Source organism: Struthio camelus, chromosome 7, assembly GCF_040807025.1.
Source record: "Struthio camelus isolate bStrCam1 chromosome 7, bStrCam1.hap1, whole genome shotgun sequence".
Taxonomy (NCBI): domain Eukaryota; kingdom Metazoa; phylum Chordata; class Aves; order Struthioniformes; family Struthionidae; genus Struthio; species Struthio camelus.
Genome location: NC_090948.1, coordinates 16,212,285 through 16,234,401, shown reverse-complemented (window position 1 = coordinate 16,234,401; position 22,117 = coordinate 16,212,285). Strand labels below are relative to the sequence as shown.

General features: G+C 40.9%; 1 protein-coding gene across 9 annotated transcripts in view; it reads right to left on the bottom strand.

The window, feature by feature from the left end:
• Nucleotides 1-22,117, bottom strand: part of BTRC (beta-transducin repeat containing E3 ubiquitin protein ligase) — a 125,557-nt gene that overhangs the window by 30,397 nt on the left and 73,043 nt on the right. For 7 of the 9 annotated variants that reach the window (XM_068949822.1, XM_068949827.1, XM_068949821.1 and 4 more), the window contains one exon: nt 1,135-1,366. In XM_068949822.1, coding sequence (XP_068805923.1) covers nt 1,135-1,366 — 232 coding nt within the window. Of the gene's footprint in view, nt 1-1,134; nt 1,367-18,453; nt 18,527-19,511; nt 19,706-22,117 lie in introns of those variants that run through there. The other 2 variants (XM_068949830.1, XM_068949829.1) reach the window with 2 other exon arrangements.

Here is a 22,117-nt window from a genome sequence, read left to right as displayed (position 1 = left end):
TTTTTTAAAACACTAGAATAGCCATTTGATTGCTGGGCACAATAAGCTTAAAAATCCAGAGAGTCTACATATTTTTAACTTCATAGCAATGCTCCTCCAGTGCCTTTATGCTTAGTAAGATTCACAGCTAAACATGCTTTTTCCTCTTTCAGCCCTAGACTTTAAATTTCACGTTGAAAAATCCCTTCTGAAGAAACCAAATGACTGGACTGAACACATTGTGGGAGTTCAGCAGTTCTCCAAAGGTGTTCACAGAACAAGCTTTGTGCAAGAAATTTTTGTGAGGCAAAAACTGTACCACTTCTTACTCAAGGTCCATCTGAAACTAAGGAATTAAGCCATTGCAATGCTAATCTATTAACTACCTATCTATCTATAGAGGCATCATCTAATGGTCTGAAAAAAGAACGCAAAGCCAGGAATCTCTGACTGGTTCTGAAACTCTATTTTGCTGTACACATCTGAGTATGTTTTATCTCCCACGGCTTCAGTTTTTTCATCTATGAGACGGGAACAGTACAAAACTGTATGTACCTTATTTCATGTATGTATTCTGTGAGATTCACCCAATGCCAGATCTGAGAATAGCTGGGACAATACTCTCAATGAAAAGCTCTACCAAGCTGCAAAAATATATACATAACATTTCTGTTCTTTGAGCTGGTATATGTTATTCTCTGCTGGTAATTCACAGATAATCAAATCAATGGCTTCAGGAAACTAGTACTTTTACTAGTACTACTAGTAAAAAGAAACAAAAAAAAAAAAAAGAGGAAAAGCTTGCCAGACTGACCAAAAAAAAGAGTAGTTTTTAAAACTTCTGTTATTCATGCATCGTTACGGGCGTTATGAGCAGAACCATCTACCCTGCGGCCTGGGTTGCGTCCCCTTTACATACAAATCTATCACTTACTTCTAGCCAAGTCATGTTGATATTAGATACGCCTTGAGAGACAGCAAGAATACTAAACAGAATATTATTACATTTCATATTGTAAAACGTATCATCTATTTTGCAAACTGATCGTAGACGAGAACTCTTCAGCAAGACAGGCCAGAGTCACAGAAAGCCAAGTAGAAGTGTTTTCTGAAAGACAAAATGAAGAATCAACCTTCCTCCGCTTGCAAAAATACCTGGCAGCGCAGTGATGAAGTCCCTCTGTAACATGGGTTTGAGGTATGAGTTTATATGTCCGTGCTGGTAGTGACACATCTGGGAGATGAGGTGCTCCACAAACTCCACCTGGTCAGACTCGGACCACTGTTCAAAATACTTGACACAGAGCTCCTTCTCCTTCTCATAGCTTGCAGACAGTTTTCTTTGCTTGGGCACAATCATACTGGAAGTGCCATTGGCAAGTTTGGTCTGCGAAAGGGAAGGAGAGATAACCCAAAACATACACATGAAAAGAAGCTCAGGCAGTTTTATGACTTTTCTTTTTTTTTTAAATAACAGAAGGAAAAAAAGCTTTTTGCTATATTAAGTTGGCCAAGATCATGGATCCCACTTGTTGCTGATGTTCCAAGCGCAGCCACAGCAAGCTGTAACCCTTGCAGGGCAACACAGTTTTTTGCACCAGAGCTGCACGCAAAGGATTCTGGTTAGATGAGAAACTATGAATAGCAATTTAATACGAACACAACTTTATTTACATCTTACACACAGTAAAATGCAGATGGATTCCTAATGTACAGTTATCAATTACTTGAATGCACCAACAGAAAACTGTATTTATGTTATTTTTCTTAAAAAGAATAGACTGCTGCTAAAATTAATAGGAATTGCATGAAATGGGTAAGAAAAAACTAAATAGCACTTATTTTTAGTATAAAATTATACCTCAAGGGTAAAGCCAGCTGAAACACACCCTGATATTTGGTACATACTTCTTTCACAGTATAAAACATCTTAAACTTTCTGAGCACTGTTAAATCTTGTCAGAAGGGCTCAACTCAAAGAGTTTCCGGGACATAACAAAATACTGACATTTCAGTTTACTACTTGATAGCAAGATATAATTTCTGCTTGATTCACCTGGGAGAAAAGCACACATTTTGCATTGCAAGTCTATCATTTGTCCAAGGAAAATTAACTGTTTGCTGGGAAATTATTTTTCCCTCACCAGTCAAACAAACAATTTGTATTAAATGCTAAATAAATGTCTTTTCTACTTCTTTTCAGGATTAATTATCCCTACAGGCTCCTTTCTTTATAACCTCAATCTAAAAATGCATACTATGGGCACACATTTATAGTAAGTTTTAAAACGTTGTTGCAATGAGGTATCCATGCAGCACTGACCCCAATAATTCTCATTTTGCTACTGTACATAATTCCTATAGAAAACATTCTTTATTTCACTGCAATGGTTTAACACCAGACAGCACTGCTACAACAATCAATGTCATTAGATCCTTTTTACTTACAAAATACATTTAGTAGTTCTCTATTAATTATCAAATAATACAAATTACAAATATCAGACTATATAAAATATATATTTAGGAATGTCATATTTCTGTTCTGTTCTGAATGTTACTTCCATGCGTCAACCTCAACAGGGACATTTTATTGACTTTAAAGGAAAAAATGAGCACCTAAACCTCAGTACCTAATTAGTTACTATCAAGGCATGGATTAACTCATGAGTTAAAACATAGCTAGTGAGTTGTTTAGCGACCACAGAAATTGTTTTTCAAAACTGGATTTAGAGTGCTGAAATTCCTCATTTCTCTGGAATAAAGAAATCCTGTACCTCAATACCTCCCTTACCTGATGGAAATTCTTACACTGGAACACCAAAAACAGTAACTTTAAAACCTACTGAACTATTCATTTATTTTCTATTTTATGTTTCATTTTTTTAGAGAAAATCCACAAAACTTAAATACTCTTTCCCGCACATCCAGCAGAGCTGGAGAGACTTTCGCCTGGTAGAAAATCATAGTAATTAGCTGACATTTTTATGAATATGTTTTTTCTATTTCAGTATCATGGCTTGAATTAAGTTTCTTTGAGATCGCAGAACACCTATCACGTTACGAATGCTCAATTCTACATCTCAAGGTTTCCAACCTTACTTTTTACCCCTCTCCACCCTCTCCTCATTTCTCTGAGCTTTCAGTAAGACCATGTTAGCGAAGGGCTATGACTGATAGCAGAGCTGCGCTATTTCATTTGGTCATCACATAGACAGTGCTGACTGCAAGCGAGTCATAAACCTAGTATTGGGCAGGAGGAAAGAAGTAATCTCTCTCGGGCCAACTATTATATAGAGAAATCTCTAAAGACACAGTGGGAATGAACTCCTTGGTGAGAAAGGTTGGAATCTTCCTGGCAAAGTCCACAGCTGGCAATAGCCTGGCATAAAATGATTACCAGTGGACTGCACTGAACATCGGCCTTAAGGGACTCTCTGGTCATTTCTGCTGCGGTTAAGCTGCACACAAAACAGAAACCCCTCCGAAAATGCTGGATTAAGACAGTGGAGAGATGTTGTATTTTACAAGCTTGATCTCATTTCATTTCTCATTTTGTTTGCTGCGCAGTCAATCTCACAACAGGCTGTCTCAATAGAGCACTTTTTAAAAACCTATACCTCTGCCTTCCAATTTGAGAGATTGTGGCGTTCAACTAATAGGCTGAGCTGGGAGCAGAGGAGACAGCTGACATGCAAAGATCAGGAAAGGGGCACCTCCTTTCACAGAACGGCACGACACTCTAGCCCTACGCACCTTGCCTCCAACCACCCACCTCCCAGGAAGCTTCAGCTTTCCAATAATCTCTACAACTTCAGCCTAGGGTATCCAACAGAAGCTGCAACATCTGCAAAAAACAAGCAATGGCTTATGTATATACAAACACATGGCTCAGATGGGACAAGCCAAGTCATTCTGCCTCAGTCACAAGTGAATGCAGGGCCCCAGGGTGGGAAGGATGAGTAAAGTAAGAGTGCATCGTCCAGTGCTCGTAGAAGACAATCTCTAGGTTTATTTAATGGATCTGTTCACTGGACACGTTTATGAAAAGCACTGTATGTGTCACAGTGTGTACATCTAAACTAGTGGTACATCTAAACCGTATTTTTTTTAGGTCCATGTGCATACGTTGTCCACATTCTAACCATGTCAGCTTGAGACCTAGCTTGTACCATTCGCTGCCCCCGTTTCCCTTTGAAAGGAGCAAAGAAAAGCAGGCAAGTAGCCACAGTGTGTGCAGCAGGTCCTGTGGCCTGTGACTAGGACGACAGGGCAGACCCCGGAGCGCACCCATTCTGCAGACAAAGTCACAGGGCTCCAAAGCCACTCGATCACAACATGCACCTCTCCCAGGACGTCTGCAGCTACAGTTAAGAACAAAATTCCAAAAGTTCAGTTTGAAGATTCCTGAAAATCCACCGGGGGTTCAATAAAAAAGGCCTGTTATTACAAAAGCAACAACAAAACAACATCAAGCATCCGTATTATTAAAGCGGGGGGGGGGGGTAATAGCTACTAGCGGTAAGAGAATCAATTTGGCTTCCTGAGAAAGCCTGATGACTCAACCATTCTGAGCCACTGCCTCAAGTTCATGACAAACTATCTCAGAACCGTAACAGTAACTATTTGCTGGAGCGTGCAACAGTCTACAACCTCTTCCCTCTCCTGGTGCAAGAATCAGGCCTAATCTGGAAATACGAGAACTGTTAGTGCATACTGCTCTGTTAAATATTCAACTGAGTGCACTATATACATTCACTCTTTTTATAAGCTTCACTTCCAAAAGTGGCAAAGAACCATAAGCCTCGGTAGTCTGTCACCCTAGGAGAAAGTCTGGGTGTAAAGCAGCAAACTGCCAACTTAAAACAGTGAAAGCCATTCTTGCTTCTCTTTGGCAAAGTTAGGAAGGCAGGTTTGGCCCTCCCCATAAGCGAGGGCTCAGAGATGTCCAGGATGGCTCTAGGCAAGCCAACTCATGTGCAAAAACAGTATGGGTGCTCTCCCTCGGCAGTGTACCTGAGCTAGCAAGCTATGTCAGGACACCCAGGGGATTGACTGCCGCAGGTTGGTACTAGCTCAGGGATCTATGTACTACACTCCATTGCAGCCCATAATTACAAGACTATTTCTCCAAATGGCTACATTTAACACAAAGCACATTTGTATGCCCAGTGAAGTAGAAGAGGACTAATATATAAAGGACTTTAATCTAAATAACGGTTTGCAACTATGGGAAAGAGCAATATTTCAACATAGATAAATAAAGCCTGGGTAAGTCTACTGCTCCGCACAGAAAACAAAATAACCCTGGTATATCATAGCAGTAACCCATATATGACAACGAAGGTTATTTTTATTTTTGTTCGGGACAGGGGACCAGGGATCCTTCTACAGCACAGAAAAAAAAAAAAAAAACAAGCACCAGCATAGTTCTCTGATTCTAATACAGGTGTAGTGTTTCCCCACCCATATTAGCTTCTATTTATTTATTTTTAAAAACTCAGTGTCCTCTAACTGTTGCAGAGGACTTTGTTAAGGGACTTTTCATAGTGTAGACGAATTCAGATTATACACTTCTTGATGTAAAAAGACATCTCCTTCCCTTAAAAGAGCAACTGTTTCCTTCTAGAAATTCCAGAGTGGCTTCAGCAATCCCAGCAGGGTTTGGGACCTTCTGAGCCTTCATGACATGTTCATCCTGGAGTTCTGGGAAGACTGAGAGCTTATATCACCACTGCAAATTTCTCAGTTGAGTTTCCCTCCAGACAAAAAGAAGGGACTTCCTTCTGACATCCTAGCACCAACAGGTCACCCTGGGCTTCCTCCCCTCCTTCCCATACTCCCTGGGACTACAGCTTCTGCCTCAGATGCCTTCTGTTGCTTATTTGCAGCTGCAGCATTTCACCTCTAGCTGCTTGCACTGCCAGTTGTGGTTAAGTCACCGATCTAGACAGAGCCACCTTAACAGGAATTTTGGATGGGTCTTAGTGAAGGGGAGGAAAAAAGAGGACATAATGTTTAATTATAAGAAATGATTGAAATAGGCACAGACATACCCCGGGTGCCTCTGCACTGCAGCAAGCTCTAAACTTGTTATCGTTAATGGTTTAAATTTCACTGTGCTAATCATTTCAGGACACAAGCCTTTCTTGATAATCTAATGAATTATTCCAACATCCTTCAGCAAAAAAAATCCTCCATGACAGCACTAATTACAAGACGTTTTCCCAGTGCTTATGTAAAATATGACAGAGCAGCAGCTTAGGGAATTGCAGAAAACTGCTTCTAATTTCCACTGAGAAACTGACAAACACCTCTCTTTCATCTCTCCCAGCTCTCAAGTAAGATTTAACTTTCTCATTTAGTTAATTACCGAGTGAGGATCATCATTTTCCCGGATCGGAGCGGCACAGAGCCTTTATCGTGTTAACTTGTGAACTTGATCGATGGCTGCTGCTAAAACTTAATAACTTCACCCCCTGGCAAATTGTAAGATAAATATAATAGGAGAAACTCTGACAGTAAAAACCTGCCAGAAATGAGCGCTGTGTTTATGTTTCTTTGCAGGCAGCAAAAAAACAACCGACAGCTTATTACTGGGTGCGTGTTACTTATATTTAAAAGACTCCAGGCAGTTAACTTTCTGCGTACTGTTCAAACTTTACTCACAAGATAAAAGACACTGAGGGAAAAAACGAGTAATGGGATGACAAAGAAAGGTACCATGGAGGTGTATGTGCAGGGTGGGAGAAGAAGAAAGGGTAACTTCACAATGAAAGTAAAGCCACACTTGTGCATACATCCTGAAATATTCTTCAAGATTAACCACAACAACAAAAAAAGTACAGAGAATTTAGACATGAAACTAGATTCAGCCGCAGCACAAAGCACAGGAATTCTGGAGCATGCTAGAAGCTGCGCGGAAAAGCAGAGGGATTAAAAAGTACAACTGTGGCAGTGAGAGATTTCAGTTTGATGCCTGTAAAGCCACTGTTAGCGCGAGAATGTTAGCATGGTTGGCTTTTTCAAAGCTACTTGTGTGGCCATGAATCTGCTTGCTGCTGCCCCTGATGAAATACCCCTCCAATGTAGCAATGTAACAAAAATGCTGAAGTGGAGCTGAGTACCTATCCCAGTCCTCCATACTAAAGGATAGAGATAGTATATTAAAACGCTGTCAAAATGGGTTTGTTTGCATGGCCTAAAGGCAGTAACATAGCATAATTAACAGGACACAGGTTCAATTTCTATGGCTGACTTCTTCCTCTCTGGGCCTGTAATTACCAAATGTTGCAGAACTGATTCCCAAACCGCCAAGGCTAAGCAAAGAGGGAGGAAGTCCTTTGTAGTTCCTTACCAGCAACTACTATTAAAGAGCTCCTTTGCTTTGAGAACTGGGTGGGGGAGAGAGCGGGGCTCTCACCACAAAGAGCAGGATCTTGTGAGCCCGGCACCTGAACGACAAGAGAAGGCTAGCCTGCTTCTCTCTCTTTTTTTTTTTCGGTGGGTGAACCTGCTTTTCAACGTTTGACTTGACAGAGCTCAAAAGCTACAATGCTAGATCATTAAACAACTCACTCCATTTAGTTTTATTTTAAAAGCTCAGTTTAGAAGCTACCCATTTCTGCCTGCCTCCATCTCATATAACAGACTCTGTGAGGTTAACCATGGGTTTAGCACATATACGGACTTGCTCGCTCAGTACTGAATTAGTTTCCACGCTGCAAAGCTCACTGAAACATTCCGAAAGACAAACATAACCCAGAAGTAGATGATCATCAATCACATCTGAGAGTCAAAAGAAAGCACCATGAAAGAAACCACAGCATCGTTACTACTTATTTTCAAGAGAAAATTCAAAATACACGCTTATACTGAAATCAACAGCCCCCTGGACACTCAAAGAGCCAGCAGTTCTGCCTGTCTTTGGCTTTTAGCTGCTTGCCCACATCTGGTTTCTAGTCACACTGCAGGAAAACTTTGATAAGAAAGGATACATCCAGATGAAAGATCACTGGAATTAAGCTGGACACAGCAGCCTAAGCTGCTGTACTTTCTGAAATCCTGGGGGGCCAATAGTTTTCAGAGGTACCATCTAAGTACCTATGATATGGTATTAGCCTGAAGGGCACCTGGTGAAGGATATTACCTCAGACACAGAAGAAAGGGAAAAGGCTGTTTTATTTTAGGACCAGAGAAAGCTGCACACACCACAGAAGTAACATGCTGAATCTCTCAAGGGACTGGGGAGGCAGGACTGAGCCATGCACATTTGCACACCAGCCATATAAAGAGCAGCAATAATACCTTGCTGGAGAAGCAGCTCCCCTCCCACACTGCTAAACAGTAAACAGCAACAGGGAGAGGAGATTAAAAAACTATTCTTTTAAGCTAATACTTAATGTTTCAGACAGACTAATAAAGTTTAATTGTCTGGAATCTCGTGGCTCTTAGTGTAAACTTTCCTTTGATATAGGTCTTCCATCTAGATTTTAAGTGCTGGTAAAAACTACCAAAATAAAATTTCTCTGATGCCAGGAAGGAATGTGAATTGGGAGTCCCTCTCCTCCTCCTCCTCCTCCCCCCTTAACTCCAAGTTGCCTTTGAAAACAACAAGCGCTGATGAGAAATCTGCTTGTATCAGCACAACACTGGCATATGCTACTTTCCCAAACTAAGATCCCTGACCAAATGCATACCTAGACAGATGTGGGGGGAGGACAGACACCACCACTCTTAAGAGCTAGATTTCAGAGCACAGGTGTAAATTGATCATACGCAAATTTCAGAGCAGATCCTAGAGTGATAATAGATCATTTTCAGTGAAAGTTAGCAAAATAAATGTTTCCTTCCTCAGAACGGTTACCAGAACCAGGGTGGAACTGCTGGGACTATTACATGTTATTACTCTTAACGGAGGGAAGGAACATGCACATTATCACTTGGAGAACCAGTCCACTAAAGTCATCCGGTAAGAGCCAGTAGAAGCAAAGGGCTCATTTATGGCAGGGAAAGGCATCAGCTATGCTCTAAGCAGCAGTTTCATAGTTTCCTGGAACAGTTGCTTCTGTTTTTAAAAACACCCAAGCATGATCTACTGCCTGAGTCAAGCTTCTCTTTACAGGTGTTACTGTTGATTTTCTTTTTGCTCCAAGTACTCCCTTAACTCACAGAGAAAAGCAGCAAGGAACAGGTACGTGGACTTGAATGATTTAAAACATAGCTGAAGAGCGAAGACTATACCATTGGGAACAGTGCACCACTGCAGGGGGGAAAGAAATGACCTGAAAGACCTACTGTCTGCACTCAGTAAAGCTACTGAAATTTTCGAAATGCTATCGTTCTGTCTATGTAAAGCTTTTATTATAAAAAACAGAAGCCCTCTAAGATAGTTTGCCCAGAAGAACACAGCTCAAAGTAGTATAATTTTCCCCAAGTTTTCTCCTTGCAGAAGCATTTTGCTACCAACAATGAAGAGGACACAAACACACCAAACAACTCAGCCAAGGCCGAGTGAGTTGGTGATTCAGAACTGCAAACCATGAGTATACAGGTCGGCTATCGTGTACCATTTCCCAACTATGGGAGCACTACATATTTCCGGGGCAAACAGGAGATATGTATCAAACAAAAATGCAGCAGCATTCTGAAGAGCTGCAAGATTCACGTACATGCTCATTCCCACTGAAAACGTACTGCTTAGCTCTGCTGGTAGAGTTGGCCACAGGAGCACTCCCTAACCTATTTCAGTCAAAATGAGCTTGTTAGCAAAGACCTGCTATTTAAACTGTCTAAGCTAAAACATCTCATCTTAACTGAAAGCAGATTTGCAGTTTTGCTGACAGATCCTGGAGGGCAGCACCCTGCAGCAGCCGGACGAAGGTTGCGTGGTATTCTTCTCCACTAGCACAGCTAGGTCTAGAAGAGGACATCTCATCAGTCCGCACTGATAGATATCACACCCCTGCTGCTAGCAGCAGGTCACTGGGTAGCAGGTAGCTTTTGCCTGAGTGGACCAACAGAGGGAAGGCAGCAAAAATAAAAATAATGGGGCAGAAGGAGGAGAGAGGATTTGAAGCATGTGTGGGAGAGAAGCCATTACAGATGCAGCTGCAACAGGAAAAGTCTGTGAAATACTCTTGCACAGCATCAGGTCAAAGCTGGTCAGTAGGCTGCGGCCACTACCTTGACAGGTTTGTTCTGTAGCCTCCCGTAACCCCTGTGAGATAATCACATAACTGTCACCCACTAATACACATCGTCTTCTGGAGATGAGCTTTTCTGCTAGCCTTGCGGGCATGTCACCTTGTCGGCAAACTGGAGTGAGCACGGTGGAGGACCACCAAGATCGTCAGGAGGCTGGCACACGTGGCATACGCAGAGAGAGTGGCAGAGCTGGTGTGTTCAGCCTGGAGAAGACTGGGGGGATCTAATAGTCCTCCCCTACCTAAGGGGAGGTAATACAGGAGACAGCCATTTCTGAGGTGCACAATGACAGGACAAGAGGCAACAAGCACAAGCTGCAACAAGTAAAATTTGGTTTGGACATAAAGAGGAGAAATTTCCCTTCTTGGAGATTTTCAAAATCTAGGTAGGCATGGTCCTGAGCAAATTGATCTAAACGTGAAGTTAATCCTCCTTGGAGTAAGCAGTTGGACTAGAGACCTCCAGATGTTCATCTCAACTGAACTTTTTCTAAGCTTTTATGTTCCAGGATTGTGGTGGTCCATTCTTTCATTAATACCTGGTAAGATATTCATGGCCTGAGGAACAGACTCCCAAAATACAAACTAAGGACATTCTCTAGTGCATTCTATATCTTCAGAAATTACACTAGGCTGAGCTAGGGCAAACACTGTTGATATGTGAAAGTACAGGTGTAGTGAGAACACCTGAGGAAGATCTGGTAAGGAGTCAGGTGACTGGCAGAGTACGTAATAGCAGCCCAAGTGTGTTCTCTACATGCTGACCGAACTGCCATCAAGGCCAGATATGCATATTCCACTTTGTCAACAATGTCTAGCTGCTTCCCAGCCAGTAGCTACTCAAGGTTAGCACAACTGAGATACGAACATTGTTCTAGTAGATTTAAGGGGCCTTTAGGATATGAGCTGAGTCCTGCCTGGGTGTCCAACTTGTGTGTCCAGCAGCCTCCCATCAGCAGCCTCTTCACACGGTTCCCGGGCCATCCCGTGCAGTTTGGAGAGCAAGTAAGTCCCTTATTAAATCTATCCTGTTTAACCCTCCACGAACCTTGAGTGTGTCTCTACACTGGTATTCAACCCTCCCTTTTCCCGCCTTGCAGTCACAACAGGATAGAAAAAAGGTAAAAAAAATGGTCCGAACAACAAGCAAATAGCTCTGACCATCATCTCTCTTCAGGAAGGCATATTTGGTTTCACATCTGAACAGAAGACCTCATCTCTATCAACTGATAATCCAATTCCAGTGGAACCTACAAGTCCTAGTCACAGGCTATTGCAGTAGAGACTCCTCCTTTGCTAAGTGCCTAGCTGTCAATAATCTTTCAAAAAGATCTTCAAACTAGAGGAAGGAGGAAGCCTTACAGTATTCTATCCTTAGAACAGACTTAATTAAAGTGGAATTATTTGAATACAACAACCGGTAACAAGAACCAATAAATTGAGTCAGAATATAATTGCTAGCCCCACTTTGTCCTTCACCGTCCCATGTAATGTTTAACCTTTCACTCAAGAGGTATGATTCCATTATTCCTTTTAAACAAAATTAACAGATGGTGAAAATAACTTCAATCTATCTGCATTTTTCTTTGTACAAGTGCAAGGCGAGTTTTCCTCTTATTTTTTCATCCCACTTCTGAGAGCGAGTTACATTCCTGTCATACCAAGAATGGAATTACTGTGTAGAACACACCATGTGAGAAATTTCTTATATCCTTATGCATTAATGCATCCCATTGTGAATTTATCTAACGACGACTAACTGTTTTTTTTTAACTTCTACTATAATAATTGGCTAAACATCTAAAAAACAATTACCTGCTGAGTAAAGTAGCTTTTCCTTCCAATAGCTTTAAATATACTCTCTTTTAAATAACCTTAGGTCCTCTATTCTGAGAACTATCCTCCTTGGTGAAAACAAGTCTATGAGAATATTAGACCTTACTAATAATGCTATTTGTTAAACACCTCTACAATGCAATCACCTCTCACTTACTTCCTCTATTTCCAGACAGCTCACAATAGCCTATATTAAGTCTAGTATTAGTATACTTGAAAACACACCATTTGCATCTCCTCCTCTACAAAGAGCAATTTGGGATTATGCCTGGAAAAAACATATGCAACTTTCCGATACAAAATAAAATTAAACTGTAAGAGAATCCACCGTTTCCTTCCAGAGAGCAAGCCAAACAGATACACACCGTTCATAGCCTGCTCCTCTGATCGAGGGGTTAGAGCTCCCTCTAGCACGCTCAAAACAGAAAAGCCATAGATGCTGAACTGTGACTGTCCGGTGCCACGCAAAGCACTTGGGTAATGCTGCTTGTAATTTTTATTTGCTTTACTTTTTGCTGTCACATGAATAATTAAGAATGTGTCCATTAGTTTACCTCAAATTCTGGAGAAACAAATGCCAAAAGAAATTCTCTCTAAATATAACTGATTAACAACCTTCAGATTGCTCTAATTAACAGATCTCTATTTTGAAACGTAACTCAAGGCCAGCTGAGGGATTATCATGTCAGCCACGTGTACAATGCACAATGAAAAAAGAAAGTAAATGGAAAAGGTGTTGAAAATTTCAATTTTCATGGCATAAAAAAGTCTTGTTACCCTCACTCTCCCTTGCAGCTGCCAAACATCCCAACGTAGCTGACAGGTTGCCCACAGTGGTAGTTGTGAACTACGTGCTTCCATTTCAGCATCAAACATTGAGTAACTTAGCTTAAGTAAAACCCAAAAGGTGTAACCCTGCTGAGTTCTGCATACTCTGCTGAAGGCAGAGAGACATCTTATAACAGAAAGAGTGGCAGACCTTTCTAATCATAGGTTATTACTTATTAATTCCTGATAAACTGAAAGCTGGCAGTACAATGTAAAAATTAGAAATGAAAATGGGAGCCAAGTCTTTCTGAGTTTTATTCCTAACTTCTTCATCTTCCTGAATTGCCGTAGGCAAATCACTCCATTTCAACAGTCTATCCGTTCAATAGATGTATCCTAATACATGTCACACAGAGACAAAGCAAGGTATAATGCTGGTAAAGTCTTTGGAGGCCTCTGTATGAAAGGTGCTTGGTGAGAGCAAGCAACACCAAATGACACATACCACGCTACACAAAAGTGCAAACTTTCCCCTCAAGACACTGCATCCTGAATACAAGTCTTAAAATCAATACAAATGTGGAACCAACTAATACGCTCCCTGAGCCTAATTGCCCTAGAGAGGGTGCACTTTAGTTAAATTCCTTTACTTATCACAGTAATTTCAATATTTAACCATCAGGGGACCTTCTGAACATTGCTTGGTTTTAGAAGTTTGTAATTTTAATATTACTGCATGACAGAGAAGAAGAAATACAATAGGATGTGTTATGCTAACCATAGTTACATTTTTCTCTTCTCTGACAAGTCCAGTAAGAAAGACTAGGAGTAACTAGGCCCGAGTAGACGACAGAAGCACCTGACAAAAACTACACAAACTTCCTTGCATAACCTGCCGCTGTCCCTCTGTCCCTGCCGACAGCTGCCCTTGCCATTCCGGTCCTGAACTCTCTGCACACAGCCCCGCTGCTGCACCCAACTCCTGACATACAGACCTCTTCCCTCGCATGGCACAGACGGCATCCAAGGCTGTTTCTTTTATCCCCTCAAGAGAACTCGGAGAAAGGAGTTGGAAACTACTTCTCTTTTTGTCCACACCTTTCACGTGTGGCAAGAGAGGATTACAGTCAGTTAATCTGACCTGTTCAATGTGAGCAAAAGGACACTGGAAGCAAAAGCAAGATGAGCACAGTTGCAATTCAGTAATGATGCTGGCAATATTTAGCTGCATGCTTCTTCAGACTGATAAGCAGTCCAACTGCTTTCCCCACTGTCTACAAATAATTGTGACTCGGTTCTGAATCAGAAACAGGTAAGACAGAGGTTGGGCTGATACAGCTGTAATGAGACATGGCATAAGCAATACTCCCCTACACCTGCATGCCTGACTACAGAATCTCGCTAGGTCTTGGATCACTTCTATAAATTAGGGCAAACTACTTCCTAAATGAAGATAGGAGATGCATCGTAACCTTTGTTTTCGTGCCTTTGTTACTTCCAGATTCCATAACTCAGTGAGGACCTTGGCGCTATCTTAGGAAATAAAAGGGAGGCAAGCTAGTACCAAATGCAGCTCTTCCCATGCAAACACATCACATACTCCACATGTTGGCTTCATTTCTGGATGAAGTAGCAGACTTAGGCTTTGAATTGTAAGGTAGAAGTCCTGTATACATCACACTTGGGAGAAGCAGTTACCTAATAGTGGGGGGTTATCTGGGACTAATGAATTCAATAAATTCTGAATTCAATAAATTCTGAATTCAGTGTTGACCTTGCTTTAAGCTGGAGGATGGACTAGACCTCCTGAGGTCCATTCCAGCTTAAGTGATTCTGTGATTCTCATCTCATGTTCCCCAGGACAAAGTTCATCTATGCATCCCAGGCTTTTGGAGAGACAAGCTGTTTAGGTTTTGACTGAAATCAGGTAACAGTTGTTTATGCTGATTTATTTATTTCACTTAACAGAAGCATGTAGTATGCAAGGGACCTGACTGGACATCGAGTCTTGACTGTCAATTCTCTCCCTCCAACTATTTGTGTTGTCTCAGCCTTGTAGCTCATGCTCTCAATGAAACATTAAATTTCAAACTCATTTATGACCTAAACCAATTTTAAAATTCAAGCCTCAAACAATAATGATTGTAATGCCTAATCACGTTCAGATTCTTCTAAAATAAATCTCAAAATATACATCTTGCAACGCACCTAAGAACTGCCTGGTATTATAAATTATGATACAGGATGGGGCTAATATATCCATAATAACATAGAAGGAGAATGATCTGTTCTAACTCTGCAAATCACACTGTTCTGTAAAATCCGGTGACTTAAAACAATACATGCATACAACTGGCATTATTAACAGTAGAAGTATGGTCAGAAAAATCTGTGCTGAAATACTGCAATCATCGTGCATTCTAACTGTATTCTCAGTATGAGGCCATTGTTTTAAGGGTTTCAGTTTGCATTCTGAAGCAACAGAAAGATCTCAGATTTATGGAAATGAGAAGAAATTTAAGTCTGAACCTGTGCACACAATTAGGACAGAGAGTGTGATTCACAGATTTAGTGCATATTTCTCTCATAAAAGTAAGTTTGCCTGTTCTACGCAGAACCCAAATCTGGCTGTGTATAACATCCTTTCCATACTCAGATTTCAAACTACTTCATGCGCTGAGTATGTAAGGACTGCTTGGCTGTCCAGATTTACTATTATGATGAATCAAATAATTGCAGCTGCTTTAAATACCAGGTACGCTCATTTTTAGTTTCCTTCAACAAGGTTGCTATCTACATATAGTGAGAATTGCTGTCTATCTCCAAACTGCAACCTGAACTACGCCTGTCAGTCATATGCAACAAGGGACTGCCTGCCTTGTTGAAGTTATCCTGGATATAAGCTTCCACAGGCAGACTAATTCAAATCTATTTCTGTAAATTACAGATTGTGTTAAATACACATGAAGGAAAATATGGAATAGTTTCTTTTACTGCACAACGTGAGTTATTTCTCATTCTAGGATCCCTCTGAGAAAACTCAGAATTTTAAAATCTGCCAATTAGTGACAGTGACTACTAGTGAGATCTAATCCAGTCAAACAGTTGTATTTGTTGAGTTCTGCAAAGGGCAGAACAACGTTCCAAGAGAATGAAGGGACCAGAAGAGCAGATAACAACATGGAGAACCACGTAGTCATTTGCCCATGCTTCCTTCTCCTTTCAGGTGATCTGGATCGTGTCACTACCTTAATATGACAGTTAAAATACAAACTCTGCATTGGCCTGAAGAATTAGGTCTTTGGGCCTACAAGAAGGTGAACGTTACTATCTGCAGTCCAGTTTAGGACAATTGTTAGAGAGGGTGTAAGACAGAATGATCAGAAAAGCAACTGTAAATTAATTCCTCCTAGAAAACAAACTCTCCAACCACAACCACTCAGATGTCTTCACTGCTTCTCCTTCCTCATTTTTTAAACTAAGCCACTCCCCAAGGACCATTCATTTAGCCTAATAAAAAAGAAGACAAAGAGGATATGACCGCTCTCTACAAATATATGTGGACAAACACCAAAAAGGGAAGAGGTACTATTAAAACAAAAGGAAGACACAAGTATAAGAACCAACGGTACAATCCGGGCATGAATAAGCTAGGCTGGAAACTTGGAGAGGATTTCTAATCGTTAGAACAACCAGGTTCTGGAATGATATTCTGATGGAAACAGCAGGGGGGAAAATTGTCAAACTAACCTTTAACTGGCTGTAAGATGAAACTCAGTAAGTTCATTACATGGACAAAGTAGCGCCTGCAAGAGCAAGGGGCTGGAACCAGTGCCCTGAGAGGTCCCAGTAGGTGGAATGATGCATACTAAGCAATGCCCCATTCTGCACGAGGTCATTTACCACCTTCTGGCTCAGAATATAACCAAGAGGTCACAGATGCAATCTGGTTGACTGGCAACTCACCAAACTGACTTTCAGCAAGTGAGAATATATATGAGCGTGGGCTCCCCTCAAATAAATATACAAACGTAGGGTTTCATTTCTCTATCATGGTTAATGGAAATTGCTTCACCCAAAAAAGGAGGTGCTGATTTTCACTCTAGTATGTGCACAATCAGCTTAAGCGTACCTGAGATTTATCAAATGCATGACCCACAACCTTTTTATTAGGCATCGAGCTGCTGAATTCCACAAAAGTTATTCATTCTGGTATGCCTTTATCCATCTGTCTCAGCTCCAGGAGACTCATATGTAACCTCTTATTGATCCCTGAGGCTGTATCCACTGTGTCTGCAGGTGGTTCAGCAGGATGCCCCTCCAAGTCTCGGATGCACTTATCACAAATGCATCACATAGAAACAGAGAAGACGATCTATTTTCATACTTTCATTGTTTCCAAGTGAACTTCCATGGGATCTGGGGCAAAACTTTGAGCCGTTTGTTCAGGTGATGTTTGGATGGGAGGCACAGGGACCTCAACCACACCTATGACGATGGGAGCTGGCAGGTGGAAACGCAAGTGACCTGAGAGTCCAAGACATGTAAGCACTTTTGTTGAGGTAGTAGGGAGGAGTTATCTTAAGCTCACTTACCAATGACTGGGAAGATGAGGCTGTGACCTGCTGGTAGTCAGCTGTAACGACTATGAACCCTATTGTCTTCAGGGACAACTGTCTATTGTCTCCATAATTAAATAAAAGATACCTGGCCAATTTCAACATTGCTGTAGTCTTCTGCTGGCTTCTGCTTTTAACTGACCCGTTATCTGGGTATGGGTTGCCATAGAAACCTTGTATCCCGACACACACTTCTGCGCTGTCAGGCATTTCATGAATATTCTTGCAACCATGAGGCAAAAACTCAAGACAGGTACCAGCTGGAGCCCACTATGGTTCTGAATCAACTCTCATGGCCAGCAGGAAGAAAAACTGTCCTGCCAGTTGATGGTCATCTGCTTGAGAGGTGGAATGATGGAGTCAAGTGTCTGACCTCCAGACAGATTATTATGCTGAGCCACTTCAGGTCCCATATAAGATTAAAAGTTCTTAAATTTAGCATCAGGAAATATTGGAGGTACGGGAGTCTTCACCTGAGGACAGCATGTGAAGCCTGCGGATCTGGTCTTTCATATGAGAAGAGATCTTAATAATCAGTACTTGATCCAAAGTTACTACAGTGACAGTGGTCAGAAATGAAAGAAAAGACATTTACCAGGTTCATTTACCAATGAACCTCATGTTATTTCTCTAATAAACTTCCGCCTATCTTTTGGGCCATCTCAAGTGCATGTGTTTTATTAAACAGGATTGCAAGAAACGGGCCTGCAGGCTCAACAGTGCTGCTCCTGTTTCCTGTCGGATAACTCATCCATGCAACCTGTAAGTTCATATCTCTCCAGTCTTACCTCCATGGACCTACAAGATGTATTTTGGGAACTAGTGCTTTTATATCATATTTGTATTGTTTTCATTACCTTAGGTAAAATTTAATAATTTCTCTAAAGAAAAATTACACTCTGTAACAGTTTATAAATAAGTGCATGGCTATTAAAACGTTAATAGTTAAATTTATGAAATGATTTCTCTTTAAATAAATGTTCTCTTTACGTTTTTACATATGTTTTACAAATGTTTAACATGTATAAAAAGTTTACTGTACTTACATCGAATAAATCAGATTCCATGTTGCATTACTTGAGAAACAGAGAGCTACCATGTATCACATGTTGACTCATACTGTATATATGAAAAGGGGACAGTTAAAATCATGTAAACAGCTTAGTCTCTTCCAAACTTTAAAGTGCTTCAGCTATAAAAAGATACTACTATAATTTTAAAGTGAGGAAGGGTTTGTAGGGAACAGTAATATTGATTATACAGTTAGAAAAAAAAAAACTTAAAACCTTTAGATATACTTTTCAATCTAGTTTTTCAAACACAAAAAGATTTTCTAACTTAAATAGATACTGAAAATGGTCGAACCTAATTTTGCTAAAAAAAAAAAAAAAAAGGAGACAAAATTTGAAAGACGTTGCTAGTGTCTGTGGACAGGAAACAAAGTTCACTGGTCATCACAGGGCAGAGAAAGAAATGGATAACTGAAATTTGTAAAATATGGAGTGTTTAGCTAGTCGTGGGAAAAATTCTAAAACATAGTAAAGCCAGGTTTGGTTTTGGCTTCACAAACAGCATCCATAAAGGCTTTTGGTGTGCTGGACAAAACATAGGATGTTCTGGGAAGTGCATGGGTATAGGATCCATGGAGTCTGATGTTCTGCTTGGGGCCGCTAGTTACAAGTAAAGGCTTTGGGAACTTTTGCATTTTGTTATTTATGTACAAAGTTGTTTGGTGTGTGTTTGGTTGATGGGGTGTTTGCTTCTAGCAATGAGTTTAGTGAGCCTGTTGGAGCTGTTTGAAAGCTACAGGGCAGGGGGGGAAAGAGGGAAGAGTTCTGGGAAAATTTCTTCTAGTACGGACTCTAATTACATAATGATTTTCTTTATTAGATCCAAACTGGGCGAGCATGTCAGCTAGGAACACATGATCGATAGGCAAATTCTTTTTGCCCTGCAGTAGTATGTATAGGCCTTTTGGGTAGCTTATTCAAAGACAAAAGCTAGCTCTCTAGCGAGGAGTCCCTGCTGGGTAAGGATCTCTTTAGTTTGCTGAAGTCAATACTGCTGTACTCTCTTCCAAGCACATATAACACTGTCTGAGAACCTGGCTGCACATGAAAGCCTTTGTGGTGTGCTCAGAGGATCACTAGGTTTATAGAAGTGGGTATATTCCTCTCTGGGTTTCCTTTTTATGTCGGTTCTGATGTTCAGAAAGTTACGTTCACACGTGGAGTATCTTAAGAGAGTCTGATGAAGAGGTGACACTTATTCAAGCTGTGATGAAAATCAGTGAAGAATCTGGAAAGCAAGCACATACCTCTGTGAAAGGAAAGATGAACTTGCAGTTAAAGCACGAGACTGAATAGTCGGTAGAGCTAGAGAACAACTTTTACTCCTGGCTCTGCTCAGACTTCTGTCTGATCATGGCTAAGCCGCCCCCCCCTGCTTTCCTGAGAAACTGTACAACTGCTTCACAGGGCACTGCAAGGTTACCTTAATGCTCTCTAAGCCATCTGAGCTTCAGATAGGAGACGGTAAGCAGTAACACTCAATACACAATTCTGGTCTTAAAATCCAGTAGAGAAAGCCTTCAGAGTGAAAGGGTAAAAGGGGAAGCAAGACATCCCAGAGGATGATTTTTTCCTGAGCTTGCAGGGGACTGAGAGCAACCTCCATTCTCAAAGCAGCTCCTAAACTGAAGGGACAGAACAGACCGAGTGTGTGCAGGTGGCAAGAGAGACATGCAGAAAAAGTACACCAAGAGAATGTAAAATGCAGAGAATTAAATACAACCATTTTCAAATAAAATTAACACAAAATAGGCTTCAAAAATCAATTGAGACCATCTAACATGGGTAAAATCAGTCAGCTGCAAAATCCAACTGGGAGCTAGAAAAACAAAAGTTTATTCGGTCAAAAAAGAATTAAGATTTACTGTATGTTCATTTTAACAGAAATGTAAACACTAATAATCCTTAGGCTGCCTATTAATTCACATGTGGCATATTTACACTATTTATGATATTATACCCCATGCTGGGACATCCCATTACAGAGTCACGGTAGCGGCTCCATACTTAAGGTGTCAGGAGTCTCTGAACTCTACAATACATCGCCTCTTCCCTGTTATTCTTCTGCAATAAGATTACTTTCAGGCAGGAATTTGCCATTTACTTTCATGCTACAAGGGAACCTTTTTGGGAACAAACTGATTTAAGCAGCAGTGGAATAATTTACTAGGTTCCGAGTTTTATTAAAAAAGAAAAAAAGCTTTGCCATCTTTTGATGTTTTAAGCAACAGCAATAAAAACGGCTGGCTTGGAAAGAGTCCACTTCTTCCTTAAACATTCCCCTTGCCTCCTGTGAGGATCATATCTGAATGCAAATTTGATTGCAAGTATTCTTTAACTTCTTGGGGTGGCTAGTGTCCCAAGATGCATCTCTAATACAGCCTTTTTAAAACGCAGGCACACTTGGGGAGTGCGAGGGGGGCTAGAGGACTAGAACCCAGATCAGCATTAGGTGTATATAAGCAAAAATATCGCTTAAGTTCAAAACATGCTTCAGTTGATACTTTTGCAGATCCCCAAATGTCTAATGAGGGAATGTTAAGCGGCATTATCCTGTTTTAGAGACAGAAGAACTGAGATGGAAAAGCAGAATACGACAAAGACAAAAGATGTCTCAAAATCCAGAGCCATAATTCCTATCTAATATGCCTCCTGCGGGGCCTTGCTGCTTACTATAAATAAACTATTTCATCCCTGGATTTCAGCTGTAAGAGTAACTTTTGAACTCCTCCACAAAAAGGGAGGCTGCGAGTCCACCCTTCGCCCCAAGAAACACTGGAAGGATTAATTAAGGCTTGAGAAGCACTCAAACTACAGGAAAATCCCCAGGAGGAAGTTCATATTTCCATATTCTGACCAGGGCTTGAGAGGCATGCAATAAATACAGCCTGGGGCACAGAATAAACCACAAGAATAAAATAAAATATTGAACAGCTGTTCCTTAAGTGAATCCTGTTCGGCCCACACACCAAACTTTATTTCTGCCTCAGGCTGTAGGGAGGGAGGGAGGGAGGGAAATCAAACTGAGGAGGAAATAAAATTTTACCTCAAAGGGTTAAATAGTAGCAAAGTTATGAACAACTGAAGCAGTTTCTCATAATGGCAAATAGCAGACAACCTTAACAGGCAGAAGCGTAAGCCCCACTAACAAGTACATCACAAATACAGTTGGTTTAGACAATACTACTGGCCTGTGGTTTATCAGGTTAATTTTTCGCAGGGATGTGTTTTAAGCTTTAAAAACTACCTGGAAATTACCAAACTCACAACATCCCCTCACTTTTAAACAGGAGGGAGAGGGAAGATGTAACATTACTGCTACAAAGTAACAAAGTCCAAAATACTATTGTAACCAACAACTGTGAGGTCCACCTAGAATTATGAAAGAAAAAAAAAGAAGAAGAAAAACAAAACAGAAACGTACCCCCACAACCCTGGCTTTCTAGCACATCTGATTTATTGCTACCTACCTAAAAGCAATCCCAAACTGACTAAGGGGGAGAGTGCTTACAGGAGAGCAACACCAACAGCCTGTACAGGTAGCTGTGTATAGCACAACCCTAGTTTTTGGCTTCTCTTGCACACTCAAACTATTTCACTTGTTTTTTCCGTATCAGAAAGTGGGATACCTAGAAGCTAA